The sequence below is a fragment of the Glossina fuscipes genome, unplaced genomic scaffold (genome assembly GCF_014805625.2).
Source record: "Glossina fuscipes isolate IAEA_lab_2018 unplaced genomic scaffold, Yale_Gfus_2 60803, whole genome shotgun sequence".
Classification (NCBI taxonomy): Eukaryota; Metazoa; Arthropoda; class Insecta; order Diptera; family Glossinidae; genus Glossina; species Glossina fuscipes.
In genome coordinates, this window is record NW_024003102.1 from 145,193 (window position 1) to 167,612 (window position 22,420).

The 22,420-nt window shown below is 34.5% G+C and overlaps 1 protein-coding gene and 1 long non-coding RNA gene across 5 annotated transcripts in view; one reads left to right on the forward strand and one right to left on the reverse strand.

The window, feature by feature from the left end:
* LOC119643438 (calsyntenin-1) overlaps positions 1–22,420 on the forward strand; it is a 90,716-nt gene that overhangs the window by 62,756 nt on the left and 5,540 nt on the right. Inside the window, exons 1-9 of one of the 4 annotated variants that reach the window (XM_038042784.1) lie at positions 15,017–15,718; positions 16,241–16,411; positions 16,468–17,111; positions 17,175–17,276; positions 17,335–18,553; positions 20,224–20,745; positions 21,076–21,159; positions 21,229–21,365; positions 21,435–21,558. In XM_038042784.1, coding sequence (XP_037898712.1) covers positions 16,249–16,411; positions 16,468–17,111; positions 17,175–17,276; positions 17,335–18,553; positions 20,224–20,745; positions 21,076–21,159; positions 21,229–21,365; positions 21,435–21,558 — 2,995 coding nt within the window. In that variant the 5' untranslated portion in view covers positions 15,017–15,718; positions 16,241–16,248. Of the gene's footprint in view, positions 1–15,016; positions 15,719–16,224; positions 16,412–16,467; positions 17,112–17,174; positions 17,277–17,334; positions 18,554–20,223; positions 20,746–21,075; positions 21,160–21,228; positions 21,366–21,434; positions 21,559–22,420 lie in introns of those variants that run through there. The other 3 variants (XM_038042785.1, XM_038042783.1, XM_038042786.1) reach the window with 3 other exon arrangements.
* LOC119643440 lies at positions 685–3,153 on the reverse strand. Its single transcript, XR_005248288.1, has 3 exons — positions 2,846–3,153; positions 1,711–1,849; positions 685–1,590 (listed from the first exon to the last, which is right to left on the reverse strand). It is a non-coding gene; the product is annotated as an uncharacterized LOC119643440 (long non-coding RNA).

The window sequence follows — 22,420 nt, forward strand, 5'->3', positions numbered from 1 at the left end:
TTACAACGGCTATAGGCAAAGCAAGCTGAAAGCATTTTGATCCATCAGAAGCCGTAAAAACAAAATCTCAAGACAAAATTAAGGATTTAAAATCTATTAAGTGAACAAACAACTTGAAAAACAAATTTATTTAATTAAGTGTAACTCTTGTTAAGATTATTTGCTAATTGTTACATATCGTTAGGATTTTCATTTTTTTTTTAATGAACAGACATATACGGCAGATTCACCTTCAATCGACTTAGCAGCAAACGTTAGTTCCAGTGTTATTAATACACAGCCTGTGGATCATTATAATTTTTCTGGTGACCAATCCGGCATTGAGATTTCCGCCGCGCTGGAAAAACTTCCACAATTTTGGACAAGCGTAGCTTATTTATGCTAAGATGCAAATCGCTACTAAAGAAATTAAAAATATGATTATTACTGCATTAGACATTCTTCAATGTCCACCAAGTGGAACCAAGTAGGGCAATTTGAAGAAGATTTTGATTCAGCGACATGGTACCAAGGAAAATAGATGACTAGATAAGATTTGGTCCGATACAGAGTTCGGAGACCGTCGGCATTTTAGCGTTCGTTACTTGTTGGCTCAAGTTAGAGCCAAAATCTTTCAAAAAGGCTCTTGGTAAGAAAATTGTTGTGGCACAAAAAAATTTTAAATGAGGCATTAACAGGCTCGAATGCAGTTGGCAGATAATATATGGAGTGCAATTCGAAAACACTTTATCGAATTCACAAATCACAAAAATGCGAATATATGTGAATAATCTTGTTCACATAGCAAAGATACGGAACATTCAACAAACTAGGTAAGCTCGTTGTGGCGGCAGTAGACAATTAGCACGATAATCTGATGGCTCTTGGCCCATTTATTAGTGATAAGGCGAATAAATTACATTTTACATTTGGCGGAGCTCATATTCTAACAAAAGAAATACAGACTCTGTGCTAAGAGCAGCAAACGGATCGACTGTTATGGCTTACGGCAAGAAATTATTAAATTTAAATTAAAGACTACGGAGGGAATTTACTTTCGTTTTTACTATTGCGAATACCAATTAAATGTGCGGATTCTTTACGTAAGTAAAGTATCAGTAGGTATTAAGGATAAGTCTACGATTGATCCCCTAACTAATTTATCGGTAAATACTCTTCTACAAACTTTGTGAAGTTCAGCTACCAAGAATTTTTTCGTTGGCAATCAATACACGGAGCTACAAAAACGGTACCCACTATTTATATCAGACTACTCACAACAAATCAAATACTTTTCTGTACGTAGCCTTTACCCTTAATTAGACCTAGACGTTTAGAACTGGTGAAATACAAGGTTGTTAAGGAAAAATTTGGTTTTATAGTAAAATCAAGGAGTTGTAATTTCTTGTAACTTTTAATTTTTGTGCAGTTTATGCTTTGCTTTTGATTTGCATGACTAGCGGTCTTGTCGAAATTTTAAGAAATCTTGTCAGCGTTCCCAATAGATACCACTTATCTTGAACATGAATATGGTCCATGCTGATTTGGTCCATGTCTACCATTATATATCTATGGCGGTAGAAGGCATATAGAAGACTGCAGTTACGGCACCTATCGGGATGTTGAAATTTTTACGATACAGCAAAACGATGAAGAGTTGACAGAAATAATATAGAATAAGAGAGAGGCATTTAAGTTTAGAGCCAATTAAGGTTTTATTATTTAACATACAATTAAGGTGTGAAGCATCGCAGTACCACCCAGCAGCTTTTGTGCCTTTGAGTCCGCGAGGAATAATTTTTGATGAACTACATATCATATTTCATCTACGTACCTGGGCCATAGGTCGACTTATTTCGCGGCGTTGCTGCTGAAATAATAATAACAGGAAATTTAATATTTGGTCGAGATTGCATTAAATGTCAAAAGTCTAAAGTTATAAGCCATACACGGCCACCAATATCTAAAAATTTCAAAAGGCAGGTGTGAACACATTCATCTTGACATAGTAGCCTTTATGTCCTTCACGTAATCATAGATACCTGTTAACTATTATTGACAGATATACCCGTTGGCCTGAAGTATACCCTCTTAGAGACATTTCGGTGTGCAATAGGGGCCCGGACATTTCTTTCTCGCTACATTAGTCGTTTTAGAATGCCACTAAGAATTTCTAGCGACAGAAAAACATAGTTCACATCCAAGATGTTTTCAGACACTACTACTTACTAGGAAGTCATAACATCATTACTTCGCCATACCGCTCCCCGACGAGGAATACGGTTGAGAGATTTTATCGAATATTAAAAACGACAATTTTAGCAGTTAATCAACCTGGGAATTGGTATAATACTCTCCCAATGGCCTTGTTAGGTCGCAGATCCGTTTGCGAAGAAGTTTTACAAGCAACGCCTGCGCAAATAGTTTAACGACAAAATATGTTACTTCCTGATGAAATTATTGTAGCAGGGACAAGGAAATCATCATCCGTGTTTTTACATAAAATGAAAGACCATTTCAAAAGTGTTCGTTCAAATTTATCTCATCTTGGGGTATAAATAGAAGAGTATATATATTCAAAGATCTCAGTAGTTGTCAATATTTTTTTTAACTTGTAGGACACAAATAGTCCATTCAGAGTCCGTACAGACCGTTTAAAAGCTTGATCTTACTTCCAGCAGGTTTCCAATAACTAATAGTCAATTATAGGTAGAATCAATGACTGAGCAACAAGAATCCGTGGGTGTATAGTGTTATTATAATTTCTCAACTACAAAATTTTTATGTGTCTCAATATTCGACTGCAATACAACTTCTGATCTGAAGCATGTTGTGTTCTCAAGTCGATCTATGCAACAACACTTACAGACAACCAATGTCACTTGAAGATCTCTGTCCAATAACCAATGGCTTTAGTCAACCACATCAACCACAAAAGCAACAGCAGTGTGCGTGGTGTCTTAACCATTAATCCAGGATGCATACTTAAACACAACCATATCCACGTGTCTGGTCATCATCCTATTTCAACTACATTGTTATACACTCCCATACAGGTTTTGAAGAAATTATAAAATTGACACATCAACCGTTTTTAAGACATAAAATCATCAATCAAGAATATCCGACCAACTCAAAGAACTGGCATCTTCACAACATACGTTACGATCAATCTACGACGCTAAAATTCAAACTGATTTCACTTCAGCTCATAGTGCCAATGACGCGCATTCCCCATTAATCATCAGCACTGCTGCTATCATCATTGTTTTCTCCAGCATGTTTTTCTCCCAAAAAGTCTGTAACTGCTCAAACAATTGCCACCACAAACAATGAAATAACGCCATCGCTATATCCCATAAATCTCTCTCATATCATCTCTCATAAATGTCTCTCATAAATCTTAACCGTTCAAATTTGAACACACAAAACTATAGTTGACCGCTGGTCAATGCAGGGAAATTGCATAATTTTACTATAATTTGTATTCATTTATTCGATTTGCATTCAAATATGTATGCTTAGATTTAATATTTTTAATTTTTTTATTATATGTGCGCATTTGTGCTTCTTTATTTTGCATTCTTTAATTACTGTTGACCTTAGACAGTAGTCTCGTTCGTTTATAAGAATTGGAATTGAGACATTTTAAATGTGTCGTCGTTTATTTCTTTGCTTAATTTCAAGTTTTGTTTACACTGTAACTTTGTGAAAAACTTCAGGTGGGCGCATATATGCACGTTTGGCCAAATCAATTATCGTGTATTTGTATAATTCTGCTCTTCTATTATTATGTAGTTCTTAATTTCATTAAAATCCATATTAATTATTAGCTACAATCAAAATTTATTTTTTTGCTTATATTGTGGCATTGTGCAATTTTGTGGTGATTTTACATATTCCGTACGCCATTTACATAAAAATAATTGTACAGCTTGGCGCTGTTTTTTTCTTAACCAGAAGTACTGAACTCTTATTTCGAGGTCCGAAAATGACTTTCATTGCTTTGCTTGTAGTCTTTAGACATCTATGAACTGCAAAACACGGGCATGGTGTAATCGGTTCTACTTTATGAAGACATTAGACGACTATGCACTTCCACAGGCGACGAAATCAATTCAAGAAAGGCGATATAATATTCTTCTGCTTGATGTTTCTTATGTTTTTGTTATCGGCTAAGAAGCAAACCGATTACTCTCTCGAGTTGGTAACCGCGGAGGCATCACTTATCAAGAATTTTTGTAAGGAACATTTAAGTTTTTTTTGTTTTTATGTTTATTATAAATAAATCAAAATTGAAATAGCAATACTTGAAAGTTATAAGTATAACAAAACGGATTTTGCAGTTATAAATATAAAAGAGCAAATTTTTACAACACGAGCGCAGTAAGTTGTACGTGAGATCAATTCAAGTAGCAGTTGATAAGCGGCGAATATGTTAAAGCGATGTGCTTAAAAAAAACTGAAGAAAACGTTGACGGTAAAAGAAACCGAATTCCAGCATCTCTCACAAAAAAAAAAAGAAAAAAATTTTTTTTTTTGCTTATAATGGAAAGGGTTTAAACTATAAGAGCGTATTAAGATCTGGTAATGGTGTAATAGTGCGTACGGCTTTGTTGGTGCTCGTACTCTACAAGTCTCAGTTGTTTACAAGTTGCTGTAAAAACACATGGATGCCCATTACGGTACTGCAATTTATTTTGTTTGAAACAAAAAAAAATTTATGGTATTTAACGGATCCATGACGATGACTAGTCTTTTATAATAGAGTCGTCTGTGCCATTTTATATCTGTTCTGTAATTTGGATAAAGAATCGACTGATGCGATGTAGAATTCGTACAGAATTAGCGTTTTTAACGTGGCTTCACTTTCACAAAATATATTATTTGTTTCATTCTAAATCTCTGCAGGAGAAGCCGAGTGTACTAGAGCATAGCTGTGGCGCATGCTTATAGCACTTATTGCATCTAATGTGGGTATAGAAGTAAAATGCTTGTTAAGTGAATTCAAATTTTTCCAATAAATAAATTTTAATTTATTTAATAAATTACTAACATAATATATATATTTCTTGTTATACACATCACCGAAAGATGAGGGCTACATGCATTTTGTCAAAACGTTCGCACACCCCCGGAAGAAAGCATCAGAAATACCACAAACTATATATATTCTCGATCAGCATCAAATCCTAAGTTGATTTAAGCATGTCCGTCTGACCGTCTGAATCGATCTAAGCAAGTCTACCTGTATAACATTCGTGATGACCACTCTCCTAATTGCAAACATTGAAAATTCTTGCGCGCAGATTGATATTGAATATTTGCCAAATCTGGCAAAGGACACACTCATTTTGTAATGTAACCTGAGGCTATTTCTTCAAAAGCAAAAAAAAAGGTTTTGAGCGTTGTTGATTTTGCTCGTTACTTGTATACCACGAGAAAAAACGTTTAGAAAGTCCTTATATGCTTCTTGAATTATTTTTCAGTACCTAGAGTCGGAAAAAGCTTACCCAACATTGTAGAATACTAAGATATCACGGTTTGGCCAAAATGTCTGCGATACGCAGAAAGAAGCTAAGGGATACATATTCTTGCCCAATATCAAAACCTAAGTCCATCCAAGCACGTCTACTCTTTAGTCTATTAGTTCAGCTGGGTTTGTGTGGTAACAACTCTTTTGGTCAAAAAAGGTAAGATCCGCGGCAAATCTGATAATAACATTGAAAGTTACTGTAGATAGTTTGGTGTTAATAATAGACGAGTTTTGGGCACTCGCACTTCTATTTTCAAAAAAGTTGAGTATTTTGCTTATTATTCATATCCTAAATTGTATATAGCAATATTCCACACGTATGTACGATGTAAGTACAAAATAAAAAGAAATTGGTGATTTTTACTACATGTGTTAGAGCAAAACAGTCGGGTATTTTGTGCATTACACATTTCCTATAGCGACAGAAATTTGCATTCTCTTTGTGTTTGTACAAAAATTCTAACAATAACAACTACAACAATTTCACTCATTTCAACTTTTGAGCTTAGAAAACGCTCATTATAAATTTTTAATGATTACCATTTGCATTAAAGAGGTCTTTAAATAAATGCAATTTCTTTTCTATCTCTTGTTATCTTCAAGATAGAAATGACTTGTACCTATTTCTCCCATAAAGGGTCAATATTACTCATCATTTTTATGGAATCACCACAATAGCAAAAATGAAAAGAAGAAACTGGCATTCGGTGAAAGTGTTCCTTGATCAATTAAGAACCAAAGGTTCAAAAATAAATGTTATCTGCTGACATATATTCACACAATATGTAAGAAACTGAAATGAAAATTCTAACAATTTTTGTATTATTTCATCATAAAATTCGATCTCTTAATTATATTTCCGAACAGTTTCCTATCCAAATGTTTATTAGAATTATATGAATTTCCGATTTACTCGTTGTTCACAATTCACAATAGCATTGTAATTCAAATTTATATACAATATACATCATCGCGTTCATCGTCCAACTAGGATTGAAAATAAATTTTGATCACAAAGACTGTGGGTCAGTTCGATCCGTTTTGACGGAAGTAGATATATGACGTCGGTATTTTGATATCTAGACCGTATAGAAAAAAATTTGTTATAGGTATTTAAAAGGTGTTTCAAAATAAACAGAAGTCATTGCAAAAAATCTTCAAATGGAATACGAATTTCTTTATCTCAACTTTAATAAAATTGGCGGTTAGCTTCTCTAAAGGTGCGTATATGTATGATCATCTTGGAAGAAATAGAATTTTCCATGCTGTTAACTGAATTCTTGTGGAACCCAAGGAACTCAAAGAAGTATTGGTCAACTCATACGATTCGTCAGGTTTGTACCAAACTTTAAAAAATGCCGCTTAGCGCTTGTCACTAAGAGGTTTATAAACCAAAAATAGTATAATCGGGCTTTAAAACTAAACTAAGATTTGTCTTTCAAGCTGATAACGAAAATAAACTTTACTAGATATTAAAAGTTACAATTAACTTAAATTAACCTAAACTAAGGATTATTATAAAAATATCATTTCATAGAATTTTTATGCATATTTTGCACTGTCCATTAATTGCTTCTGCTAGATGAGCAATATAAGACAATTAAAAGTTATGCCACAAAAGCGGAATGTAAACAATAGTAAGTGGAAAATGAAACAAAAGATGATATACTTGGAATCAATTAAATTGCAACATGCACTTATTGAGTACAGTCAGTAAAAGTGAAAAAAAATTCATAAATGAACAGACACACAAACACGTGTGATGTATTGAAGTTTATAATTAAATGAGTAAAATGTACTAAAAATATATGGAACAAAATAAAATATTTGTTAAATCTAAACATCCAAGTAGCAACGAAATGAAATGAAAACATATATTGAATATGTATATGAAATCTAAATGTGGGTGAAATAAGATGATGATCAGTTACGTAGATGTGATTGCGCTTATATATGAAATTTGGATCAATGGATAGCAAACCAGATCCGTTCAGATTTATCAGGATAATTTTCTTTTGACATACACCTGTTGCTTGTGTGGATGGAGTGATGGAGTAAATCCATTAATTGTTGTGTGATAAGGGTACCTAGGTGATATTTATTGTTAATATCTTCACTTGTTAGTTAGTACAGTTCTGTTGTTGAACAAATTGATGTCACAAGAAAATATTTCAGCATCAAAGTTGTATTGCAATTGAATGTTGTGGGAAATAAAATTGTTGTAGTTGATCAAATCGCATGAAATGAGTTGATGTGCAGAAATTAAAAAGTAACGTTTTTGGCATTCGACTGCATATATCGATAACTACAATGATGTTGTCTATGGAGTTAGAAACAGGAGGTAGATCATACAATATGAATCTGTGATCATGTATGAATGGAGAAGTGATGTTAAGTACTACACAAAGATGAACAGGACCAGCCCTTGTTTTCATTAATTTGCAGAGCTACACGGAATCATCCTCAGCTGCAGGTAATTCTAAAGATTGCGGTAAATGTTTTTTTTATTTCATTTTGTAGTTGTGTTGCAGTTAGAAGCGAAGGATTGATTCTTCCATGGTGAGTGTCAATTAAGGTATACAAAATACATGCTTGTATTTTCCGCAATTGTTTCCAAGGAAGGAAATCTGCATGAATCCTGCGTTGAATAGTTGGGTTAACTAAATCTGAAAACTCATTATGCGAAATCTGTCCATCTCTATCATTTATTTGTGATTCAAGATGAGCAATGTTAGATTTGGTGGATGTCAGACTTTGTCTTAAAAGATTCATAGTAGAGTTGGCAAGTGACGTCTGATCTCTTAACAATGCCAGAGAAAATGGATCACCTTTTTGTAGACTTGTGTTTGTTGATGGTATCTAGTCAGCTTATAAAATTTCATTGACGAGTGGAAATGGCTGTTGATCCAGCATCGTCAAAATCGATACCCAGTTTTGATCCAAATTTTTGGTTGTTTACCGAGCGACTTAATGCGAGTGGAAGTATCAATAGCATTGCCAGAAGTGTGAATGCTAAACTACTTCCTGCGAATTTCACTCTTTTGGGTTCAGGTTCAATATTTTACTCTGAATTAGATTGCGTTTCGTTTGAACCCTATTCTGGGTTATCATGAATAGGAAATAACGCAAGGCAGTGTATTGGACATTTCGGAATTCCCTATGCTGTTTTTACGTCAGCATGTCGGATTGATCCATCATTTGCTGGATAGACGTGTGTGAATCGACCATTCGAATGGCTGTTTTATAATAAAAATATGGTTTTCTTTGATGATAACCACGTCTCTTGTTTTGATATTGGGAGATGATTTCTTCCACTTTTGTCCTTGTTATAGCTTATGCCAATATTCGGCGGACAGTTGATTTCAGAATTTGTGTTTAAGATGAGACACGAGTACCCATTTCGACGGAGGTGGTAGTTTCTTTCAGCTCGCTGTACTGTCTATACGAACTGTGGGTGCTTCAGCAACTAATAGAGTTGCGGAATATCGAATGGAGTTTTACATATGGGTATTGAAGGACGAGAATTCAAAATAACTTTTATCTCGGCAATTACAGTTTCTAATTGTTCGTATATTAGTGATGCATTACCAACACTATGAATTAGAAGGTCTTGTGCCGATTTCACCTCTGCTATTCCATTTGATCGGCATGCTAATGTTACTGATTCTTTTTCCTTGTTGAAAAATGTTGAGCTAGTTAATTTTGCCAATGTAGGCGCTAACAACGGGTGTAATATATGTTGAGGGAAGATTTCCCATTATCTGTTGACGTAATTTGGGGCGAGCTTTGTTGCATTGCATGCAACTCTGTAGGGTTGCTCTTGCAGTAATTTTTCGTTATATTAGCTAGAATCTCTGGCTCCTAATAGCACTTGTGGGCTGCAATCTTTGATTTCATTATACACCAATTTGGGTAAAACTTTACTATCACGTTATTATAGGAAAGGACCATCGGATGTTTTGCTTCATAGGGTAGACTTGACTTTTCTAATCGTGCTCTGACCCGAATGATTTCCGTATCATGAAGGAAACGAGATAAGCAACACTAATCGAACTTAGTTTTCCAGTTTCTTAATGGTTCTGAAATTTGCTTAATTCATCTTTAAAATAATAATTTTGCATGTCATGTTTTATCACTATGAGCGCTGCTTCGAATACCACAGTAGTCATCAAATCGGGCATCGAAGAATTTTTGATAAACGACAATCAAGAAAAACGGAGAACGTGTGAAATTATTCGTTGTAAATTGCTGAATGAGCCCTTGCGTTTGATGTTATACCCAAACTCGTAATTATTTCTCGTTGCCAACATCACAGGTGCGTTTTTCTTCCTCTCAAGATTTTTAGGACTTTATAAATGTGGTACCAATAGTTTAGGCCAACATTTTGGGCTTCGATGTTAACGTAATAGTCCCAAAAAGCATGACTCACATTCTGACAAGACTTCTGTCGACAGGCCTCTTGACAGGACATCTGCTGGATTGTACTTTGGTGGTATATGCCACCACTGCTCTGGTAGAGTTAGCGTCTGAATTCGTGAAATTCTATTGCCAACGAAAGTCTGGAATGATGAGGACTGAGAACTTGGCTTCCTATATGCATTTATCACCTTTTCTTTCATCACGTACTGCCAACTATGCTGTAAATGATGTGGTCGATCGAGTCCATGGTTTGGAATTGAAATTGCAGAAATAGTAGCAGGTGCTCAATGATGAGTATCTCTTTAGTTTGTTTTAGAGATTGTTCAAATCTTATGTGCAGATTGCAATCTAAGTTCTTGATTAAAATCTGCAGTAATAAGGGGCTCTAAGTGTCTGTTCTGTTTCCAATGTCTAATGCTAGCAAGTATTCCCTGGTTCTATCGTGAAGATTTTTAATTGACGCAGCTTTAGAAGCAGTTGATGGTTGATTGCTTGCTTTTTCTTTCTATGGTATCAGAAACCAAGTCTCTTGTCAATAATAACACCCAAAATTTTTAATTTATCAAAAAACTCCAATTTACATCCTTCCATTTGAATTCTCATATCTACGATACTAAATTTCATAACTTTCAATTTGGACATATTCAACGGCAAAGAGATAGATCTCACCCAACATTGAACTCCGTCTTAATCCCTTGACTAAGTACCATGAAGAAATAATTGGATACCGATTGCAAAACCGTACACCGAGTATACTCCCAACTCATCAGCACTAACATGGTTATTCAAGTACATTGAAAACAATACTGAGCCGAGAACGGATCCTTGAGTCACTCTAGAGGGATCTAGGGATGAAGGTGGGAACCTACTCTATGCGTGATTAACGACCTTTAAAAGACAAATTGATTCCTGCCCGACAAATCGGACTTTATGAGCAGAGACGAACATAAATCCATTATTGAGTTTTTGCACCATCTTCTGGTGATGAATTCGATCAAAACTTTTGGACAAGTGCAATGGTACTACAATAAATAAATTTTATCTTATAGATGCAGTAATTCCAAGTAATGTACATGACGCGCTGCGACCTTGTTGTACCCTGTTTGTCGACCATTCAATAAGTAAAATTATGCAATATGCCGAGAGGTTTGAGACATTATAACATGTCTAGATACCTTCGGCAATGTAGGCAAAATACTTGTGAGTCTTAGGTTTCCAATATTGAATGAAACGCCAGTTTCATCTATCAGAATAATTTTTGCAAGCTTCCAGTGTTATGATGATGCAGTTAAATACATATAACACAGGCTTACTTACTAAAGGGATAACTATTTTTAGAAATTTCAACGAGGTTCCATCAACACTACAAACATTTAATATAATGTTACCAAACGCAGCTGACGATCACTAAGACATGTAAAATAGGGGCATCGGAACTAACGTTCAAACCATATAAGAAACACTTATTTATGGGGTCAACATATACATCAATGTCATCGTTGACTGAGTCACTATTGCTAACCCTTCATTGATTCATTTACTCTTGGAATCGACAATGTTACATTTTCTGCCAAAATGGCTTTTCTTCTCCATGTAGTTTTTTAGCATTGTTTCTATACTACAAATCACATTCCATTTGTAAGATGTAGGGTCTTTAACGTAAGCTTTATTTGCAATGTCTCTAAGAGATTAAGTTGGGAAAAAAACAGAATTACTCAATATAGAAACATTGTGTCAAAGACTCAACTGGTTACATATAAAAAAAGTGTAAACATATATATATTACAAACAATTCATAGACCAGTAACATTCTTGGCTCCATACTCGACAAATTCATTGCACCTTAAGCCTACAAGTCAAAAAACAATGTCATAGTGAGAATGACATTCACTTCAATTAAAATAAATGTAAAAAAAGGAAGAGCAAAGAATATAAAAATTCAGCAATAAAAGTAAATATAATAGTTAATCAAAGGAAAGCGTAAGTGAATATAATGGGAAAATAATAGATAAATTAGCAACCGAGCAAAGTATAGTACTTCATGTATGAAAAAAAAAAACACAATTTAATAAGGATTCCTTAGTACGATTTTACCGTAAAAACGTTAAAATTAAGGCATAACCAAAATTGTTGATATTTCTTCCTCAAATTAAATACATCTAATATAATATCAACTCCTTCCGTTTCTGTATGTACAGCTGGAAGTACAGCGTCATTGCAAAATTTGTATCCAGTAATCCGCTTTCCTCTTTTCAATTTGCGTCAGATATAATGAAGTTTACGGACTATGGGTGTGAGGTGATCAATTAAAAAACTTGTTTTATGAATATCAGCCCGTCTTATTGTTCCATTACGTATTATAATTTTAATAAGTGACTTGCGTAATGTTTTTCACTACAGAGTCTCTACTTCGTTTTCATCAGATTTTGTTTCATTAGTCTCCTTGACGAAATTTTATTGAATCTTCAATGTCTATTCATTAAACGAACTAAGAACACCTATTTTAGTTTGGATTGTGTGGTCTTCTGAGTTTTTACGACATCGCTCGAGTCTCTTGTTTATATATCGATTGATTTCGATTGATGAAGAGCTATTTGTAATTGATTTCAATGGCATTCCGATTATTTATCTTCAGCAAAATTTTCTTGTCAAATTATTGCGCTGCTTAACGCCTTTAGCGTTTTTTCTTTCCTCTTTGATGATTTTTCTTTGTTCATATTTTTTAATGAAGAAATGTGTATCACGTATATGATTGAAATTAAAATGTTTAATTTCTGTAAATTCGAGCACCTTCTAGAGACAAATTTGTTGATTTCAAATTTATTAAGTGCTATGATAAAAATTTATAGCATTGGCACTATTTTATATAGAATTTTAGATCTATTTATATGAAATGATTAACCCATCTCTTCTAATTCGTTTTAATATATCTTTACCTATCTATTTTTTTCTTTGCAATTCTCTAAAGTATAAATCAAATCTTTTGTACCAATTTAGCTGCTATTGCATCTGTACACACTAGATACCTATTTTTAGGGTTTTGAGTCACCTAGTCAACTGCGTCTGTGATTATTTATGATGAGCTGGCTACATTCAAAATTGCAAAGGAAAGTCCACCATTATTTCATATAGACAAACTCGATCCTCTTTTTTTTCTTGCGTTTGCCCTCTCGTGCTATCTTGAATAATTTTCTTTGATTTTATCACAGCAAAAGATTGAAGCTTGTGATAAGAACATGGCAAATACAGACTGATAGATCCCCTCTACATTCGTAAACACTACAACTTGTTAATCAGAAAATGTGGTCTAACGATAGTGCCACAAGTTCATCAGATACGTATTTTTACCGCGCATGGACATAATAGCTACACACACTAGGTAGTCAGCAAATATGGATTCCTTACTTAGAATACTTGGTATTTTCTATTGGTTTTGGGAAAAATAACATGAAAAGCGCGGTATAATCTCCGTCAGCGCAATAAGAAAAGTTCGACGTTCCTACGGCCCTGCAAATGTTTTAGTATGTATAGATGTTACTTCATGATGTTATCTTCAAACTTTTTTTTGAAAAAGTACCCGTGTGCACCCATGCCCATTAAATATGAACCAATGACAAAAAATATGGAAGCATTCGTGTTGGTTTTGGGCGTTTTTAGCAAAATCGGACCATATTGCAGTGAAACTATTCAAGTTAAAAAAAATAAATGAATGGACGTTTGTGAATAAAGTTTCAAAGATCCATTTTTTATCTGTGTTAAAATTATTCATAAACAGAAGGCATGACAATCTCTTAATACCCGCTACTGCTTTGCTTCCATGTACAGATTTTGTATTGTAACGTTTACAAAGCACAGCAATGCGCAATAAAAACTCTGAAAAACACATACATATATTTCTTTCATCTTTAGAAACACCTTCTTGCTTATTCTACTTCTGGAAATATCCGTTTACGACTTTGAAATCTTATTTAAAACAACGTCTTCTCACATCTTTGTCTCCTTACAACATAAGTTCGAAAATCAGGGAAGTTAGTCCAGTATGTACTTAAGAAAACACAATAAATTTGTAGTCTTTTTCTTGATTTACATATCGAAGATATTGTTAACTTCTTTATTAGAGTCTGCTTTAGATTCCAAGTTCAACTAATTCAAGTTCAACTAACGCAAGGGTTTGCCCGCAGTTATCTAGAAACTAAATATAACACACAACACGCAATATGAAGATGTTTTAAATTGTAAACTTCTAAAGATCCATAAAATTGTATAAAGATCTGCTTTCAAATCGCACATCGCATCAAATATTAATCCATTTGTCTCTGAGTTGGTAGAAAATACTTTATAGCATGTCCATTAAGGTGTATGTACGCATGAGTAAAACAGGTAAAAGGTATTCTTGTATATACATATATACCTATATATATATCGATATCTGTACAACAGCATGTTCCACGTAGTTCACGTTTTATGGAAAACAGGTGAAAGAATTCGTCAGTGTAAAGCACCGCTTACGCTGTCATTCGAACCATCTGAAAATTATATTAATTTGGTATGGCAATTTAAGTAATATTGTAGTTTGTATTGCTCCATTCTTTTTTTTTTTTTTTGTTCAAGCCAAGTTGCGCTGCTCTTAACGTTACTTTTACTAAATGCAAGCAATTTGAACGTATTGTGCTTCGGAGCCAAAAATTTCTTTCGTTTTTCTTTCGTAGTTTTGAATGCTACCCATACGGTTTATTTAATTCAACGGATTTCTGCGATGTTTTGCGAAGAAAATTCGTAACAAAATTATGGAACGGATGGAATGGAATTTGCTATTGTTGGATTTGTGGGTAGGAATGTCATTTCCATACTTGTACATAATCCAGAATGTCTAATAACAAAATTTTATATAAAATATCTTGAAATTGTAAAAGCTTTGAAATTCATAAACTTTTCGATGCATTTTACAATTACTTTTCATTCTTAGTGTAGAACGACGGTATTTACACAGTCGCTCAATCTTTGGCAATATTTAGTGTTGCATGTTTTAGATTTTCGTTTAAGACGCTAATAGATGTGTTAAGAGGGCATTAAAGAATTGTTTAAGAATTGTTTTATTCTACGCAAGCGGTGATTGGTGAACATAGCATCCAAATTAAATGAAATTTCCTCCCTTATATCGTAATAAGTTCTACTTACCGCACCCTCAGTTTAATTATTATATGTCTTATCCGATGTAAATGAGAGAGAACCTTTAAATATTGTACCGTGCTTAAATTTTCTAAATAAAATAAGAATGAAAAAAACATTTTTTTTCTTTTGAAATAAAATTAAACCATCTGTTAAGAAAAGTAGTCACATCTATTAAATAATTCGAGAGACATACACGTGTATGTGCACCATCAGCAAAAATTAAAATATATGCTTAATTTACGTCAAAATAAAATAACAATAGTTTTTAAAAGATTAGTGGTAGAAAATGGTATATAAACGTTGTTTGTGTTTTGTGTAAAAAACCAAAATTGCTATCATGTTAATGGTTGCGTATCATCTAAATATTTAAAGACAACTTATTCTTGACGATGGTAGGAAGTTTGAAAATGTTGTGAATTAATTCCATATTAATTAATTCATTATCTTGTGTAATTACCAAATGCGCATGCAAGATGAAAGTTTCTTCTTGAAATTTATATACAAATAAATTTATTTTTTGTATGTAGAAAATTGCGGTGGGTCGTCCGTTTTACTTAAGTCTTCTGTGACCTTCAAAAATATTCGCGCTATTCCAAGTTGACATGTGTTGAAGTAAGTATAAAATTGACGATGATAAGATGTTGAAATTACTTAATTAGAGATTTGTTTTGCAATTCGATCTACGAAATTCAACCAATAATACCTAGTGTAACCTTTTCATCTAACTTTTCTTACATTAAGAATTCGAACACTAAACCGGTACACAGGTGAATTGCGAGATCGGATTACAAAAAGTACTTGTGTATACATATTATCCTCCTATGTGCAGGTTCAACTGAGTGACGTTATACACTACAAATGTTCTGACTTGAAGCCAATTTGAATAATTCTGGTTAAGTGCTTTGCATTAAAGTTTTGGCTCTCATTTTTTTGTTATTTTTTCTCCATTTGTACGGAGCTTCGCAAAAGACTCGAAAGTATATTGGCAGCATGCGAATGCCTTCAGTGAAAGAAATGTGAAACCTGGTTTTCAACTAGAGCATGTTTAACAGACGACACTATTACTTTCTTTTACAGAATCTTAATTCTATAAAGTTTATCAACATTGTGTAAATGAAATTTTTCTTATGTCAGGCTTTGCCATGGTTTTGCAATTGAGATGTTTCTTACTTCTTTTTGGTTATTACATCGTTGCTGGAGCGATAGTAGTTCTGCCAGGATCTTCTTCTTCAGCATCTACACCGTCCTATAAATATCAGACAATATCGTCCAGCGAAAACGACGACGATTTCTTGTCGCAAAAAGGTATAATCAGAAATATGCTTTTCAATACAATATATTTTTGTATTTGTTCTTTATAGACAATATTCTAGAAAAATCATACCATGGTCTAATAAGAGAAAACGAAACGTCAGTTGAAATAACACCACTTATTAAAGTAGACGAAGAAAAAATTTGCAATTTTCAAATTGTAAAAAAGCCTTATCATGAGGTGCCGTTCCAAATTAACTTGATTAACAACTTGGGCGTGCTTAAAGCGCATCGGAACCTCAACTGTGAGAAGCGTAAAAGCTATCACTTCGAGATTGTAGCAGTGTTCTGTGATGGAACACATTCTGCTGCGGCAAACGTTCACATAACTGTCATCGATGTAAACGAGTACGCGCCGACGTTCCTGCAGCCCTCTTATGTAACGGAAGCTGATGAGGGAAGACTCTACAAGGAGATAATCAGAGTTGAAGCAATCGACAAAGATTGTACGCCTTTATATGGAGATGTCTGCAAATACCAGTTATTAAACGGAGATCAGCCATTTTCCATTGACAACGAAGGTTCCATAAAGAACACTGAGCCTCTATCCCATAAAATTTCACATAATTATATATTGTCAGTAGTAGCTTTTGATTGTGCGATGAAACAATCGAAACCAATAATGGTTAGCATAAAAGTGCGGAGAATGTGTGAAGCGCGATTTTTGGGCATACCCGAACGCATTGACTATACGGTAATTAAATGTCAACATGTTCGTATTAAATAAATGTTTACCATTTGAATTACTTCTCTTTAGGCCTCATCGACAGAAAGCTTGTTTTTATTTCCAAACGCCCGTTTGGAATTATGTGGCATGTTATGCGAAAAACCCAATTTAAACGTAAACATTGTATTAAAAGTAAGGAGATCAATATTGAAAAACAAAATGCTTTCAATTTAATTTCAATTAATTATAGACTAAACATATTTCATTTGGTTGCGATCGTGATATAAGTAACTGTTCTCGTCATTCTGACTTGATCGATCTTCTTCCGCGAAGCACTGATTGGACGAGTGATCTAAGCTATGATGAAGGACCGGAACCTATATTTCACTTTGACGGGTTTTCTGGCGTTCGTGTACCCAATAAAATTTTGTCATATCAAGATTTCTCTCAAGGACCATTCAGCATAGTGACAATTTTTCGTCACTTTGTTGAGACTGGCCCAACGGCTTCCAATAGGCATATAAAGGAACATATTATCTGTAACGCCGACGATCATAAAATGAATCGCCACCACATGGCACTCTTTGTGCGCAACTGTCGTTTGATCTTATTGTTGCGCAAGAACTTTAACGAAGGAGATTTGAATATCTTTAGTCCAGCGGAATGGCGATGGAAAATACCGCAGGTGTGCGACAACGAATGGCATCATTATGTGCTTAATGTCGATCAAAACTCTAAAATCGATCTATATATTGATGGCCTACGTTTCGAAAGCTCCACTGAAGACCATCATAGTAATCCAGAAGTAATTGACGATTGGCCACTGCATGCAGCTCACGGCATCAATACAACACTCACTGTAGGTGCCTGCTACCAAAGCTCTGAAAATCATCTTAAACACGGCTTTAATGGTGACATATCAGAGATTAAGATTTTGCTAAATAGAGTATTTTCACCAACTGATGTCGAATGCGGTACTAATTGTGCGGAGCACTTGTTGCCTCCGTTCGGCAATTTTTTAGATCCCGAAACACAAATACAATGTAACACTCAACTTAACGAAATTTATATTGCGGCTCACAATAAAGATCATTTGGAACAACTGCTTCAGCGCATACAATACATTAATACGAAGGACAATCCTACAATAGGTCGTCGTAATGTTGAATTACGTACCACTCTGTTTTGCATTAATCAGACCACCATACGTTTGCCAACCGTAGAAACTTATGTTATGGTTAATGAACCTAGCAATACGCTATCTTTAGCAACTGCTTCATTCCCCAACTCCAAGAATAGATCCACCAACGTTAACGTCCACAGATCAGAGCGGCCAGACCAGATAGGAAGACCTATTGTAACACCAGCACCTTTTCTGGTGTCTACGCCAAACCACAAACATCTAGTTAATAATAATTTTGGGTCCAAAATTCATTATGAACAAGGATCTGTACAAATCGTTATAAAAGGTGCGATTTAATATCATTTGATTGCTTTGTTTTTCTCTGTTTTGTCGAATTACACAGGTAATTTTATACAGAAAGACAACATAAAGCCAAAGCAAGAAAATTGGTCGTACATTCTTCGTAATCGTCTCGACTGCACATCCACTTGTTTATCATTGCAACATTATGTTAATATGTTTCAATGTGACTGTTCCCATTCTAATTTCGCAATTTTCGCAAAAATATCGATTGCGTTTTAGGGGATTACGAGAGCCCTATTAGCTATAAGGAAAATTTGGAAACACGACATATCTACCGTTGTTCCTTACCAGTTTATAGCGAAAATGAATAGTAGTTTATTCGTATAAAAGTAAATATTTCATCTGCAAAGATGTACTGCATTCTTTCAAGCTGTTACTGAAATAACTTCTGTCGGTTGAAATTGATTGCTTCATGAAACGAAGATGACGAGTTCAATTTTTGCTAAATTTTGGATGTAGGGAACTAGAATATTAGCGTTTGCACTTTATACATATCAGTTTTTGTCAGCTTTCGCTCACTGTATATTAAAGTGTGATGATATTCTAAATTAAAGAAGAATGTAGCTGAAGCTATGGGAATGAATGCATTAGCTTGTACTGAATGTTCAGTAAGTGGTAAAACAGTTTGGTAGTAGATCACGAGATTTCGGCCAAAGAGTTTTAGTCTTGAGAACAACTAAGGCTCTGCAGCTTCGCGGGAGGTGTTGGAGGGAGAAGTTCAAAGTTCAGCAAAAACTCAAAAAGGCCTTGCCGTACAGTTAAAAATAAGTCAGCATTTCATTTTTGGCTCGCGTTCGTAGATACAAATCTCAATATCTCGTAGCAATCCACTTCATGACTGTTTGACAGTCTGAAATCATCTTTTCACACACATTATAAAAACCAGACAAACTACTTTTTGTATCGCATAAAGCCAAACACAGCTGAACCACTAATAACGTTACTGATGTGAAATATGATACAGATGTATGTGTGACTGCTATGGATTTAGGAAAGAAGTATTTCTGATGTTCAATATAATGGCGTTGTTTAACTCGAATATTGGTCTTGCTTTTTGTACGTAGCATTAAAATGAATCGCTGAGACACAGCAATTTGAATCAAACCCATTCACTCAAATTATTATTCTCCGTCGAAGTCTTGACATTCGGCACCAAAGGTCAAATTAACACGTAACTGTAAATTTTAATTAAGCGATCAGATCTTTGAAGCCAAATAGTTAGATAAGATATGAACAACGTTGCACATTCATAACAAACTTTATATGATCCCGCCTAACACGAATTGTCATAGATGTCACAATAATGAACAATCTTCGAGCAAAATAAGTCTGCATGGAAATATTGGGCAATATGTACAGCATGTAACTAAAATATATGATTATGTTTTAATTCAAAATGAATGGATTTTAAAACTATTTTGACCTTATCAGATAATTGGAAAATAGTCTCAGTTGAAATTAATCCAACCAGAATAATTTTTGCCCATAGTCAAAAAAATTAAGTAGACCCACTGGAAAGAATCCCAAAGTTTCGTATTTTTAGGTATTTAAGAAAGGAGTTCGATTTATTATTTACAGTTCCATTTTTTTCTGATATTTTTTTATGTATGCACACCAATATCATCCATAATTTTTTGCTTTTTACTTTATTAGGCAACTCAAACAATTTGGTAACGTATCCAGAAATAAAGCGCGGTGTGCATATTTTGGGAACCGTTAATGTTAGTGTAATTAGTCTTATTGGTGAACGCATTTCAGCTGAATTGCAGAGCTTGGACACCTGCAGTGTTATTGTATTTCCTTCATTAAATCCTGACCATGAAGAAATAGAGATTGATGGCGACGAGACCCTCTCTACTACTTTGGACATTAAGACTAACATTAACAAAGATGGCGTTGAAATGATTGGAACTGATAGTGTGGCTAACTATTTGTATGTACTAAAAGCGTTAGTCTACAGTAACAAGAAGCCGGCCTATTACTTAAATCGGGTTTTTAAAGTGGCTTGCTCCCAATTGAATTTACAATACAATACAGGAGAGTTTACATTAACTTTAACAGTTCTGCACCCTAAGCAGATACCCACTGGTGTTCTAGATTCACCAAAGACCACACCTAATGCACTGTTGGCTTTTTCGGCTGCCCACACAGATTATGGTAACATCAATTATGCTGGTATTTAAAAATTAAAATAATTCTAAACTCTATACTTGCCACTAGCGAATCGGAGGCTCTATATTTTGTTATAATTTTATAATACAACAGACTGTTTGTTTGTTAGTTTATTATCTTCTCAGTTAAAATTGCTCGTAATAATCTGAAGAAGGCACCGGGTTTTTGAAGGTCTTTAAGATTTAGTTTCAAATGCTTCTGCTTTCTTCCACAATTAGTGATAGCTTCACAGACTGACTTTTTTATATATATTTACATGGGTCTCTTCGTTAATGGTTTGTATAGGAAGTGGAAAAAAAATCACGAACCAATTTTTTTCACCCCTCTATTTAGATAACAAAATTTTCTCACATGCCATGTCACAACAGCATGACGCACAAGAACCCCAATCAAAATTACACTCCATTGGTCACAAAGGTTGGTACAGCTATAAATACTTTCTATGCTATCATTAATTTCATTCGAATATTACCTTATACTTCGCAGCTGGAAGTTCACATCCTACAACGCTAATTATACTAGTTTGTGTGTTTTCGGTTATCCTTTTGAGTGGAGTATCCATTGCTCGCTTGAAAAATAGTAACAACCATAAATACGCCGAACGTCATCAACCTTGTCCAAAGGTCTGATTATATATAGCAAGTTAAAAAAGTAAGATAATATTTTTATTGTATTTTTTAACGCTTGAACAGATTGCTGACGAAGGGCTTACCTGGGATGACTCAGCTTTGACAATTACAATAAATCCCATGCAAGGAGATGCAATTTCTGAGGAGAGTTCCGATTCCGAAATTTCGGAATCAGAAGATGAAGAAGGTAATAAAATAAATTCTAGGAAAGGCTTTCACTAAAACGTTCTTGTAACGTGATATTTTCACCTTTCAACAGAGGTGAAGCCGTCTTGATCAGGGTTCGTTAGAGACTATTCACGTAAGAGAGAAACTACACACCTTATTTAATTCCTTTTTCTTTTTGTATTGCGCGTTACTGCACGAACTTTATAATTTTGCCTGTAAGCCCGAATTTGAGTGGCTGGCAAACATGTTGCGCTTGTTTTCCTAACTAACTCGCCATACTTGTTCGTGACAGTAGATTGGTAAGCAGAGCCTTCAGGTAACTTATTTGACTTGCCGACCGCTATGCTTCAGCAGCTGGTGATTGAGCCTTCGGTAAACGAAGTTAGTTTTCTCACTACCTTACGTACTCTCTAACTCTCCTACGTATTCTAGTCCTTTTAGGTGGTAAATAACGGCCTTCGGTTAAGCCGGTTTACCTTCTTTCCACATACGGACGGGTGTCTTAAGATTGACAACAGAGCCCTCTATTAACCCAATCAACTCTGCATCCCTTTACAACCCACTAGCCTAATGACTAAATTCGCTATTGACCAACTACAGCAGGTTGGATGAATTTCCTATGCTTAGATTAGGAAGGCAGCCCATTTAATTTTCGCAAATTAAACTAAAGGCTTAACCGCAGTTAGGTCTGTTACTGACTTAAAATTCACTGCACAAACTATGCCTTTTCTATCATCACTGCCAGAAGCACCCACAACATATAAATTCAGGAATATACCGGGAATATACAATAAACACAATATATACAATGCATAAGACCCAAAATGGATATTTTAATACAGTATCTTTTTTTTTAAAGAAAGAATTGAATGCATACGCAA